Source organism: Paroedura picta, chromosome 15, assembly GCF_049243985.1.
Source record: "Paroedura picta isolate Pp20150507F chromosome 15, Ppicta_v3.0, whole genome shotgun sequence".
Lineage (NCBI taxonomy): Eukaryota > Metazoa > Chordata > Lepidosauria > Squamata > Gekkonidae > Paroedura > Paroedura picta.
Genome location: NC_135383.1, coordinates 21,851,344 through 21,864,370, shown reverse-complemented (window position 1 = coordinate 21,864,370; position 13,027 = coordinate 21,851,344). Strand labels below are relative to the sequence as shown.

The following is a 13,027-nucleotide window of genomic DNA, read 5'->3' as shown; positions in this document are numbered from 1 at the left end:
ATGAATGCTCGGCATGGTCAGTGGCAAAAGGAAACGTGGTCGCCAAAGGATCCGCTGGCTCGACATGATCAAAGCCGACACAGAGATGACCATGGACCAACTGAAAGAAGCAGTCAGAGACAGGGGTGCATGGCGGAGACTTTCCTATAGAATTGCCGAGGATTGGACACGACTGAACCGATAACATCCTCCTCCTCCTCCTCCTCCTCCTCCTCCTCCTCCTCCTCCTCCTCCTCCTCCTCCTCCTCCTCCTCCTCCTCCTCCTCCTCCTCCTCCTCCTCCTCCTCCTCATCATCATCATCATCATCATCATCATCATCATCTTTTGGGACAACTCAAGATTGCATTCTCTCTCTCTCTCCTCTATCACAGAGTATTTGAAACAGTTGCTCTGCTTGCACATGAGCTTCCTTTCAGTGTGTGGCTCTGTCTCTCAGATGGCCCTTTTGTGTTTGTGCCCATCACCCTGGGTCTAAATCCGAAAGGTGGCCACAGGCTCACTGCAGTAGTGCAGTTCCATTCCAACGGGCATTGGCTCTTTCAAAAGGGTTTGAATTTGAGGCCTTTCCACGAGCAAAACATGCTCTAATATGGGACTACAGCACTTCCAAAAGCAGATCTCCTTTGCCGCCTAGCCTGAGATTTTCTGCAATGCCCCCCCCCCCCCATGCATGCATTCGAAGCCTGTCATGAAAACAGACGGTTTCGCTAGAATAACCGTGACAGAGCAGACAGGTGACAGGGTGAGAGCCAGGACAAGTCTGGCGTGATAATCAGAGGACTGTCGCTCAGGTCCTCCAATAACCAGGCCACGTCTTCTCAATGTTCGGCTTCAGCTTCTTGGCATCAAAACCCTCTTTTTTCTTTTTAATGAGTCATTTCCCTCCTCTCCCAAAGATGCCTGGATACTTCTGACATTCCGCTTCCAGATCCTTAACTTGTCAACAGCGTTGCATTGACCGCGGCACGAAGCCTTTGATTATATCTGTTCAAATTTATTTGCAGGAAGGTGGCCAACCCTCTCTCCCCTACCCCGGTCTTCCAAACCTCCCTGGTTTAAAGTTTATAAACACGAAGGGACTCTGCAGCTTATAATTGAAAACCGAAAGCGGAGTACATGACAGACAGTCTGGGTGGCACCCAAAAGATTATTCACGAGAAAAAAAAAATGGTTACAGCATCTTATTGGGTTTTGGGGGTGGGTTTTTTTTTGTTGTGTTTTGCAGTTTGCATCGGGGAGGGGGGCAGAATCTCACACCCACAAGAGACGTCCATCTGGGTTAGAAAGACTGCTGTACCATTGACGAGGAGTGACTCACTGGCTCCCTTCCTTCCTTTTTTCCTGCCTTCCTTCTCACAGCTGATCCGGTGCCATCAGTCCCGCGGTGGGGCCTGTGGAGACAACGTTCAGTCCTACACGGCCACAGTGATCAGTGCAGCCAAAGTGAGTGCCTCCTCTGGGCGTCAGAAGGGGGAGCGAGAGTCTGCCTTTGCAGCCTCTCCTTTCTGTCCTTTCAGAGTTCACTATCCATGCAGGCATCGGAACGAGCGGGAAGTCGTCAGAGAAGGCAGGACGGACCGTGCCGCTGCAGGCGGCCGCGAAAAGAGGGTAGAGATAGTTGTTGCGCTGACATCTGGCGCTTCTTCCATCATGGAGCAAAAGGGAAGCCACAGGATCCTCTTCTCTCGGCAAAGGCCGGAGAGCGTTGGGGTGTTTTCGGTCGCAATCTGTTTTGTAAACTGGGTTTTTCTTAGGTTATATGTTGAATTTTATTGGTGTTATGTTGTGAGTCGCCGCAAGCTGGCCTTTGGTGATTAATGAATTGAGATATAACAATAGCAATAATATATGTCCCTGTGAACCATAAAGAAGCCTCGCTACAAGTTGGAAATTAATACCGCGGAGCATAAGGCCCCCTCTCCCTCTCCGCCGATGCTAGTTCTTTTACTTTCCAGAAGTGTCTTGTTTCAAATGTCGCTGGAGCTTTTTAAACGGGCGACTCTTCCCTACATCCTGAAGAGGCCTTGTGCATTCTCCAGGCAGGCCACACTGTAGAGAAGACCCTAAAGAGCTGGTCATTGGAGGCATTTCAGTCCACCTTGGGTCACTCCAGCTTGATCCCGTCCATTCCACTGTCTGCTCCGCCCTAAGAAGTGCCGCTCCTTTGCTTCTCCCTGCTTCTTGTTCTTCATGGTCTGCCTTTGTCCCTGAAGGGGGATTGCACAGAGAAAGTCGGTACAAGCCGTTCCTGGGGTGTGTAGCAACTGGGGGGTGGGGTAAGCATGTCTGCTGGCTCCCCTCCCCCCCCCAGTGGTCCTGCAACTTTTCTTCTCCGTTCCAAACGGGTTTTGCAGTGACCTGTCTGAAAACGTCAGGCAGTGAATCACCCTAACATTTGCATGTTTGCATTTACATGTTATGTGTGCTAGACTAGAGGCAAGCTGCATTGATCACCTTTCCTCCTGTATCAGTCATTTGACTTGTGGAGATCAGTGGAAGCAGCTAAGGGATTAACTAGAGGCAATAGAAGCCTCCCTCTGCAGCTGACTCCTGGCAGCTTCCATCCAGAGGTGGAAGGACTCATCCTGGGCATGGAGGACTCATCCAGCCATCTCAGAGCTAATACCCGTCGATGAACCTGCCCCTGAGTGAGTCAGATATGCTTATCGACCACACTGAGAGCAGGACTGTCCAAGATGCTTTTGTCACATGACTTGCATTTGCCAGCCACAGCCTTGTTCCTAAGGCTTCTTGTTCAGGGCCTCAGGCCATGCTCTCCCCCACCTCCACCCTGCTCAGTCCTCTTTTGACTTTACGGACATTTATTAGTTTATTTATCATAGACCACCTTTGTCTCTGTTTCCAGGTGGGTTACATCGTAAATGTCAGTATGACCTCTGATAAGCAATATCGCAGGGCTAGAATTACAGAAATCTGAAACGAGCACAAAACAAATGAGACACAAAACATCCAACGATGAAGAAAATGGCATTACAAAAGTAGAAAACAATACAGTAGAAAACATTACAGCTGATTCTGTGAAGGCTCAAGGGGGTGGCAGGTGACAGTGGATGAGTGATAGGGATGTGAGAGTCCTGCATAGTGCAGGGGGTTGGACTAGATAACCCATGAGGTCCCTTCCAACTCTTATTATTCTATGATTCTATGAGGGCAGGAAAATGCATACAGCGTGCAGATAATTCATACGATACGCTATAGTACAGTTCACAATCCCATCCCTGCATGAAAGCAGCCCTATTCCTTTGAGAAATGCCCACCTGAACAGTTCTATTTATTTTTCCAAATAGCAGGAGTGCGGGAGCCTCCCTGACCTCCTCTGGCAGGCTACACATTTAGTGTGTGTGTGTTTCTTTTCTTTTTTAAAATTAAATGCAATCTGACTAAGCTGCGGTGGAGCGTGTGCACCCCTCCAGCTCTCCCTGCGCATTCTCTTCCCTGCAGCAGCCTGGCGCTCTCCCTCCAGCCTCTGCTTTCTCGCCAGCCTCTCCCTTTGTGAGACCAGTGTGGTGGTTGCTGCTCTAAGAGCGCCTGCAAAGGCAGTTTTTAGCTTGGTGTGCCAGAGAGCCCTCGCCAAAACCGGGGCTCAAAGCAACCCACAAGGGGAAGGGAAGCAGAGGTCATGCCATTTCCTTCTGCAGAACCAACGGGGCAGGAAAGAAAAGAAGTGTGTGTTTTGTAACAATGGGTGTCCACGCCAGCAGAGCTGCGGTTGGACAGAGAGAAAAATCACAGGTTTTGCTTTGCTCGAGACAGATGTAGGTCTCCGCCCCACGAGTACCCTGTTGAACTTGTGCGGTCTGTAACGAATTCCTTTGCCGTGACTGGAAAGGAGAAGTGATATGTCTCCCCCCTTAATTTCATTGTCATTAGAACAAGGTCACCTTTATTCTTAGATACCGTACAGGCATCGCCTACAACCGGGGTTCAATTAAGGCAGCTATAGTTAGCAGGAGTGCCCCAATGCAGGCCAACTCCCCTGATTATGGTTGGTTGGGATGCATCACAGCAGCATCAGAAACCATGAGTTGGATCCCATGGTCCATCAGCAGAAGGCTCTAATTATTGGCGATCTTTCCCGCGCCTCCCTTCCCCCCCTCCGCTCAGGGAAAGTCAGTTCCAAGGGTTGCAGGATCCATGTAGGGTCATATGGGTCAGGGGGTTGCACAAAAGGGGTGCTTGTGGGACTTCTGGAAATGGGGGCAGGCAGCAGTGTGGTCCCTTCTCCTCTCTCTGAGTAATTGGCTCTCCCACAACCTTGAGACCCGGCTTTCCTAGGGCTGGAAGGGGTTGCTGGGGGAAGGGAACGCAGAAGGATGTCTGATTGCAGGATCCATCCTCCTGGTTTGAAGATGGCGTCTTTAACTGCAGATCGTCTCATTTGTGGTCTCCTATAAAGGGAGAGGCAGTGTAAGGTGATGATTGGCTAGGATAGTATAGCTGCAGTGTAGTACAGTGGTTCGCTTTCTGGGTGACCTTGGGCCAGTTGCACAAACAGAGCTCCATACAGGGCTGTTGTGCAGATAAAATGGAGTAGAGGAAAAATACATAAACTGTTTTGAAGAAGAGTTTAAAATACACAAACTAAACTTATAGCCTGCCAGAGGAGGTCAGGAAGGCTGACTTCTTTTACTACCCCAATTAGTCTGAAAGCGGCTTACAAACGTCTCCCCTTCCTCTCCCCACAACAGACACCCTGTGAGGTAGGTGGGCTGAGAGAGCTCTGGGAGAACAGTGAGTGGCCCGAGGTCACCCAGCTTAGAGGCCAGATTAGAGGCCACCGCTCTTAACCACCACACGACTGGCTCTTGGATCCCCGTCGAGGAGACAGGTGGAGTATTAAGTGAACAGCTAAATTAAGGTGACCAGATTTTAACATTGGTAAAGCGGGACACCATTGATCGGGGGGGGGGTGGGGTCTTGATTAAAAGTTTGGTCTATATGGAGCAACTATTTTTTTTTCATAGAACACATAGAATGCAAAAATAGTATTGTATTTAAATTTAAATTTCAACATAAGTACAATTTGCCAGGTGCCCCCAGATGTCCCTCCAAAAGTGGGACAATCTGGTCACCTTAAGCTAAATATATGGATGTAGAGATCCTAGCTGGTCACTGAAGATTTCCAAGGGTGTGTCCCCCTCTCAGCATTTCTGTTCAAGTTTTTCTGTATAATTTTCCTTCCCATCTGAAGAAAGAAGTGACCAAAGGTGATACTGAAATAAATGCCGTTAGTCTTTAAGGAGTCATGGGACTTTTATTTTATTTTGTTTGGTGATTCCACCCTCACGGTGGTGTAGGCCAGAATACCATCTGGCCGGGGTGGCTGCCCTATTGTGAGTCAGACTCACACGTCGAACCGGGTTTCCTTTGCTGCCGGCCCCACGTCCTTGGGTCTTGCATGCGCTGAGGCTGGAAGTCCGTCAGCAAACTAGCATGGACTCTGCCTGTTCAGATGTCAGAGCAAGGGAGGGAAGAAGGATCTGCCACTTTGATTCCTGGCAGCAGTACAGCACCTGCTTTTGTTTACCTGAGCCATTGTTACCATGAAGCCCTTTGCATCTGAGAAAGCGAGCAGTCAACCTATGACTCAAGAAAGCTCAAACTGGAATAAATAACATTACTCTTTGTGTTTTATTCAGCTATCCCCCCTCCCCTCCCCGAAATTAAGCTTTAAGTGCTGGATTTTGGGAATGATGAACCCTTGTCAAATATTAATTGTAGTCCTGACTGATCTTTCCTGTCCCCCGATTTGACTGGCAAGGATATGGGAAGGGGTCTGAACTTCATATTAGGCTGGGAGGTAGAAGAAGGAGGAGGAGGAGGAGGAGGAGGAGGGGGAAGAAGAGTTGGTTCTTATATGCTGCTTTTCTCTACCCAAAGGAGTCTCAAAGCGGCTTACAATCGCCTTCCCTTTCCTCTCCCCATCACAGACACCCTGTGGGGTGGGTGAGGCTCAGAGAGCCCTGATATTCCTGCTCAGTCAGAACAGTTTTATCAGTGCCGTGGCGAGCCCAAGGTCACCCAGCTGGCTGCCTGTGGGGGAGTGGGGAATCGAACCTGGCATGCCAGATTAGAAGTCTGCACTCCTAACCATTACACCAACCAGGTGTTCTCACATGGCCAGAATCTCACTCAGTGGTCCCAAGCATGCATCCACTCACTCACTCACTCACTCACTCACTCACTCACTCACTCACTCACTCACTCACTCACTCACTCACTCACTCACTCATTCATATTTCTATACCGGGGTAGTCAAACTGCGGCCCTCCAGATGACAATTCCCATGAGCCCCTGCCAGCGTTTGCTGACAGGGGCTCATGGGAATTGTAGTCCATGGACATCTGGAGGGCACAGTTTGACTACCCCTGCTATTGATGATGGCAGATTCTGTACCTTCTGGCCAGTGTAACATGAGATACACCTCCCCCCTTTGTGGTCACTGCTGTGTCTGGCTTTATGTCCAAGCACAGTCATCAGGGAGAGATTCCCGGGCTTTGGGGGCAAGTGCCTTGGGGGACCCCTGGTCCTTGTGCTTTTGAACACCCCCCTGTCCTTTGCCCTTCCTGTCCCCCCCCTCTCCAGCTAGACCAATATGTCTTAGCATGCTTAAATAAGCTCCCTTATCAGCCTGAAATGCTTCAAGCTTCTGCCCCTTTGATCAATGGAGGTGTTACTTTCTTTTAAAGGAGCTGCCTTCTGCTTTATTCCCTCCTCTTAACCCTTGCAAGGGAAGGGAGGGGAAGGGAAGCAAACTTTCCCATAAATATATCATTTTCTCAGACGACCTTGGGATCCAGCCCTGTGGGCTTCCACACAGTAATTGAAGGCCTTTGGCCAAGGGAGAAGTGGGGGTGGATTCTTCGTGGAGAAAGCTGACCCGGGATGGCAAAACAGGGCATCCCGGAATGTGTTTGCGGGGAGGGGGAGGTTCTTCAGGAGAGGTGACGCCTGTGCTGGGGTCAAGTGAAACAGGGCAGAAACAAAGTGGAGGCCGCAGCAAGGAATGATATTATAATTGTAATTATAATTATAATATTTTTATAACCCGTCCTTCCCTTGACGGCTCAGGGCGGGTCACAACAGGTTTTAAAACAATCAGTACAAGTGTACAGAAGAACAGTAATGTAAGCATTCCCCAATATAATTTAAGTTCAATTTTTAAATTTACTTTAAAAGCTGCTTTCCTTCTATTAAAACCACGAGTAAGGTGACCAGGTTGTCCCACTTTTGGAGGGACATCTGGGGGCACTTGGCAAATTGTACTTATGTTGAAATTAAAAATATATATATTACAATACTATTTTTGTGTTCTGTGCGTTCTATGAAACTTTTTGTTGCTCCATATAGACCAACGTTTTAAACAAGAACACCCCCCCCCCCCCCCGTCAATGGTGTCCCGCTTTACCAATGTTAAAATCTGGTCACCTTATTTTTGAGGTTTGTTACCTGATTCTTCCTTGGGCAGATGGGTTTTCCGGAAGAACAGGCAAGAAGGGCTAGGGCAGAGGTCAGAAGACTGGGCCCCGCTCCTGACCTCCCACAGTGGCTTCAGGCCAGCCTCTGCCCTGGGGATTCTTGGAGGCTGGGAGAGGAAGGCTGCTCTCTGGAACCTCCAGCTCAAATAACCCAAAGCGTCATTTCTCTCCTTCCATGTATAGCTTGCCTTTCTTGCCAGTGGAGACCAACAGCAACTTAACCTCTCCTCCATGCTATTCTCACAACAACCCTGCGAGATAGGTTTGGCTGTGAGCGTGGGGCTGGCCTAAGGTCACCCAGCAAGTTTCCAAGGCAGAGTGGGGATTGTCCGCCCCCTTGACCTGAGTTGCACCCATAGTTGTCAGTTGTCAGCCCTTGGCTACTGAATTTATCTGCGTGGACAACCCCTTGCAGTTGCATTTGACTGGTACAGTACCATGAGAGAGCAGCGTATCCAACAATGTGTGGCCACAGCCCTGGAAATAGGCTGGCTTGTGTATCTACAAGTCCTGGCACAATGATTCTATCTGGGCCTCACCTCTTTTTGTCTCCAGGTTCAGTGCTCGTGCACAGACACTTCTGCAGAGGGCAAACCTAGAGGGCCGTTAGGTGTCCTCCTTGTCCAGGGCCTTGCTGCCAGAACCAAGGCAGCTGGCTTGGCAAGAGAGTCTTATGGGTATCAAGATAGTATAGATATTATGTAGAGATGTCAGGACTGCCTTGCAGTTTGCCTGACCAGGCGCACAGGGATGCCCGTTGCATTGCACTGGAGCTACAGCTTTCCCCAAGTCCCTCTATGCCGGCCCCACCGTGGCAGAGAACAGCTCTGTTGGCAGTCCCTTCTGTCCTCTGGTGGTGTGAATGGTTGGTGATTTGAGTCTTGAGGACATTTAAAACCACAATAGGAGCAGAGGTGGGACCAGAACCAGGTCACCTTACCAGCTACCAGAGGTCCATCTTGGTATAGTGGTTATAGCGGCAGCCTTTGATCTGGAGAACCAGGTTGGATTCCCTACTCCTCCACATGCAGCCAGCTGGGTGACCTTGGGACATTCACAGTTCTCTCAGGACTGTTCTCACAGAGTAGTTCTACCAACCTCACAAGATGTCTGTTGTGGGAAGAAGGGAAAGGTGTTTGTAAGCTACTTTGAGACTCCTTTGGGTAGTTGAAAAGCAGGGTATAAAGATACTACAACAACAACTACTACTACAACTACTACTACTAGTAGTAGTAGTAGCAATAGCAGTAGCAGTACTTCTTGTTCTTATTCTTGTTCTTCTTGTTCTTGTTCTTGTACTTCTTCTTCCACGTAGATGTTACTCCTATTTCTTACTTGTCGTCAATCCAAAACAGCTTACACCATGATCTTCCCCTTCTCTGTTTTATCCTCACAGCAATGATAGGTTAGGTCAAGGCAGAGGGGGTGGCTTAAGGTCCCTCAGCGAGATTCCACAGCAATGCAGATCCTAGCCCAATTTTCTAACCACTAATAGAAGGGAAAATAGCTTTTCTAAAATAGCAGCTCTCATTTTTGTAAGCAATTGTATTAAAATTATTTAATGATCAATGTAGTTGAGTTTAAAATAAGCTTGACCAATGACCTTGGAAGGGTGCTTCAGGTCCACATTCCCCCCAACCCAGTATCATGTCATCAGAAACAGTCAAAAGTTGCATCTTAAGATGTTTCATGCTGGCCGTGGAGGTGTGGTATTGTCACTTCTGACGACAATCCCCAGGTCTTCGCAGCACTTCATAGCATCGGTCCTTCCTTTTTCTAAATCAGGGTAGTCAAACTGCGGCCCTCCAGATGTCCATGGACTACAGTTCCCATGAGCTCCTGCCAGCATTTGCCAGCATTTGCTGGCAGGGGTTCTTGGGAATTGTAGTCCATGGACATCTGGAGGGCCGCAGTTTGACTACCCCTGTGCAGCTGGCCAAATGATTGAGCAGAAAAACAAGTGCCAAAGGCGAAGCTGGAGCATCTGTTTTCTCTCGTTACCTGAGAACTCCTTAATGAGCATTAACAGCTAAAGTGAGAGCAAAGCCATTAGCACTAATGGATGGGGGGGAGGGGGACAGCCGATATGGCATGGGAAAGGTTAAAGATGGCTGAAGAAGTTTTTGCAAACGCGCACACAGCAGGAGGGCAATCAGGGGCATCGAGGCTTTGTCGGGACATTTACGGACTAATGGACTGGGTCAAATTGGCATCCGTTTTTTGGGGGAAGAAAGCGCATAGTGGGGTGGGGGTTCTCTTGCTCTCTCCACCCGATACGTCGTCTGGTGGCCATTGGCTGTTATTGCTTAGATAAGCACAGACTCTGCTTTTAATGTCCCAAAACGTCTTCTGTTTCACATTTGTGATGTGGCTGAATCAATCGTAAAGGTGAATATCTTAAAAATGCTGAGAAACCTTTTTGCCCACGTTATCGTTCAGTGGCTGGAACTGCAAAGGTTGCCTCTCTCTGTCAAAACACCAGGGCTTTAATGGGCTTAGAATCAGCAGGCACGCATATCAGCGCAAGGGCGCCCATGATGCCTTGGTCCGTCATAGTCGGTATTGTCTACCCTGGCTGGAAACAGCTATTTTATTTTATTTTTAGTTGGACTTATTGTCCGCCACTCCTGCTGAACCGGCTTCTGGCGGGTTATAAATAGGTTCCAATACAAACCCCCTAATAAAACCAGATTAAAAACCAAATTAAAACACAGTAATACAATGATTAGCAGCCTGGCAGTAAAAACAACCCTTTCCTAAACAGTGCACCCAACTAGCGGGGACAGTAGTACAGTAACTGGTCACCACCAGAGATGTCAGAAAATTGGAGGCGGGTGTCTTCCTAGGTGGGGCCCAGCAGACCTATGCCCTGAGAGACTGGCCTCATCCATAAACCTGGCGGAAGAGCTCTGTCTTGCAGGCTCTTTTATAATGCCAAAAGCCCCCACATTGCCTGTAGCTCTTCCGGGAGCTTGTTCCACCAGGTGGGAGCTAGGCAGAAGAAGTTGTTCACATCACCTATCTCCTGATCCTTCACCTTGAAATGCCAGGGATTGAGCCAGGGACTTTCTGCAAGCCAAGCAGATGCTCTGCCCCTGAGCCACAGCCCCTCTCTTGAGCCCCCTCCCCCCAGCTGATTCAGTCTGGCCCGTCTGAGAGTTGTGCTGCCAGACGGATGTGCACAGGGGCCTCTGCTTCTGTTCAGCACCCAGAAGCGCCCATCTCTGTCTCTTGGCCTAATCCGCTTCTCAGGAAGAAGGGGAGGAGCCTGCCAGGTAGCTCTGAGCATTTTAAAGGAAGGGCTGGACAGGGGTGGGGTACGTGAATCGCCACAAAAAAATCCTATTTAACGGCACATGCCGCTGAATGCCTTTGAAAGTGTCGTGGCAGAAAGCTGAGCCCTAGTGGGCCTGGGCGTACTGCGATGTGCTCGGATGCCCCCACGGACAGGGAGCCTTACCCGGGCATCAATAAATTAAATGGCAGTCTTTCTAGCCTGCTCTTTGATCAGATGATTTCTCTCTATGTGAAATTTACTATGCGTTTTTAATGCAGTTCCTTCCCTGCTGCCCGGAGTATTGCGTCTGCTGGCCATTACAGACGTTTGTTTAATCGCTTGCGGATTAGAAAACGGCAGTGATTAATGTCTTGTCAGATGGTTAGTGTGGGTTTGTTTGTGCGGATAGGAAACGTTTTATTCTCCCCCCCCCCCATGCACACATTTTCTCCTTAGGAGGCCGTACTGCTCAGGCATTACAGATGGAGCCCCTTTCTTCTTAGCTAGCTTCTACCCTAAGCCTTTGGGATAGGGTCGTGTGCTTTGAAAAGGCGTGTTTTTTTCTTCTTCTTCTGAGCAGTTCCTCTCTCTCTGGGGCCAGACTCTGGAGGCCCTCTAGGGCAGCAGAGTCAGAGGTGGCCAAACGTGGCCCTGGGGGTCCCATCCCTTGGGGAGTTCTTACCCTCAAAAGCCCATGCGCATTCATGGCTTAGTGTGGCTCCTGTTCGTATCAAGGAAATGTCACTGAAAAACTGGGAAAATGCATAACAACGAATTGTGGGAGGGAGTTGGAGCTGCAGTTGCTGTTCTTTAATTGCTCTTATTTTGGTAGAGTGTGGAAGTAAACGGAGAGCCCCTTATCCTGTCCTGGACTGCTTATGATGTCTTACCCAGTGGTTCTCAACCTTTAATCCAGTCCCTCATGTTAAGGTGACCCCCAACCATAAAATTATGCAAGTGTTCTTCCACAGAGATTAAACCGAAACTGACCCATGGCGTGAAGATCCATTGTTCATGATTGCATGTAAATTGGGTTTCTTTTCTGGGGTTTCTCAGTTCAGATCTGCCTCTTGTCCCACCATGCCCATCTCGCTCTTTTCTGCGGCTCCAGACAGACAAACGCTCTGTCTCAATCTACCCCGCAAGGCTGATTTGTGGATGGCGCCCCCCCCCCTCACTCCTGGCCAAGCTGCTTGCCCTGCTGTGACCCCTGTGAAAGGGTTGTCTGACCCCCCAAAGGGGCCACGACTCCCAGGTTGAGAACCACTGGTCTTACCGGTTCTAGAGGGTTAGTTGAGTACATTCAAACTGGCAGCAGAGTTACGCAGCACCCGGAAGTCTAGCATATTTATTGTGGCAGAAGCTTTCTTGAGCCCCTGGTGCATACACACATTTGCTTGCTTTGGTTGAGGAACACTTTCGGTCACAGTAAATTTACTAGCTTTTTAAGGTGCCATCTATTGTTTTATCTGTCTAACTTCATTTCCAAATGTCTGTCCCATATGGGGGTATGTGCCCTTCCCCTTCCTCCCCCCCTCTAACAGACACCCTATGAGGGAGGTGGGGCTGAGAGAGCCCTGAGATTACTGAAGAAGAAGAAGAGTTGGTTCTTATATGCAGCTTTTCTCTACCCGAAGAAGTTTCAAACCGGCTTACATTCGCCTTCCCTTTCATCTCCCCACATCAGACACCCTGTGAGGGAGGTGGGGCTGAGAGAGCCCTGATATTCCTGCTGTATGAGAACAGCACTATCAGGGCTGTGACGAGCCCAGCTGTCGGGATATGGAAGAATAGGGAATCAAACCCAACTCACCAGATTAGAAGCCGCTGCTCTTAACCATTAAACAAAACGTCTTTCAGCCCAGAGGGTCTTCATCAGTGGTTAAAATATATGCTGATATATATGATGATATAATATTACAGTATTAGAATAAGGCCTGGTTGGTGGCATAAGAATCATACATGTGAAGCTCCCAATAATATCTTTAATCCGCTCCTGTGGAGCGGATTAAATAAAAGGCTAAGGGCTGTTGGGGAGGAGTTAGGGCGGGCCCTGTCCAGGATAAAAACTCAGAGTGCCAATCTAGGGCCAAGTGGCCAGTTGGGAGGCGCGCAAAGTGGGCCTCCCTATTGGCAACTTGGTCCATCTCCCGAACGCTGCACCGCCAATTCTACAGTCCTCCCGAGCCGCCATCCTTGCCGGATGGCCGCCAGGGAGGACCCTTGCCCCACGCCTCTAGGCTCCGGGAA

The 13,027-nt window shown here is 49.2% G+C and overlaps 1 protein-coding gene across 12 annotated transcripts in view; it reads left to right on the top strand.

The window, feature by feature from the left end:
* BCAS3 (BCAS3 microtubule associated cell migration factor) overlaps positions 1 to 13,027 on the top strand; it is a 631,049-nt gene that overhangs the window by 111,010 nt on the left and 507,012 nt on the right. For all 12 annotated transcript variants that reach the window (XM_077311257.1, XM_077311251.1, XM_077311253.1 and 9 more), the window contains exon 11: positions 1,361 to 1,444. In XM_077311257.1, coding sequence (XP_077167372.1) covers positions 1,361 to 1,444 — 84 coding nt within the window. The remainder of the gene's footprint in view (positions 1 to 1,360; positions 1,445 to 13,027) is intronic.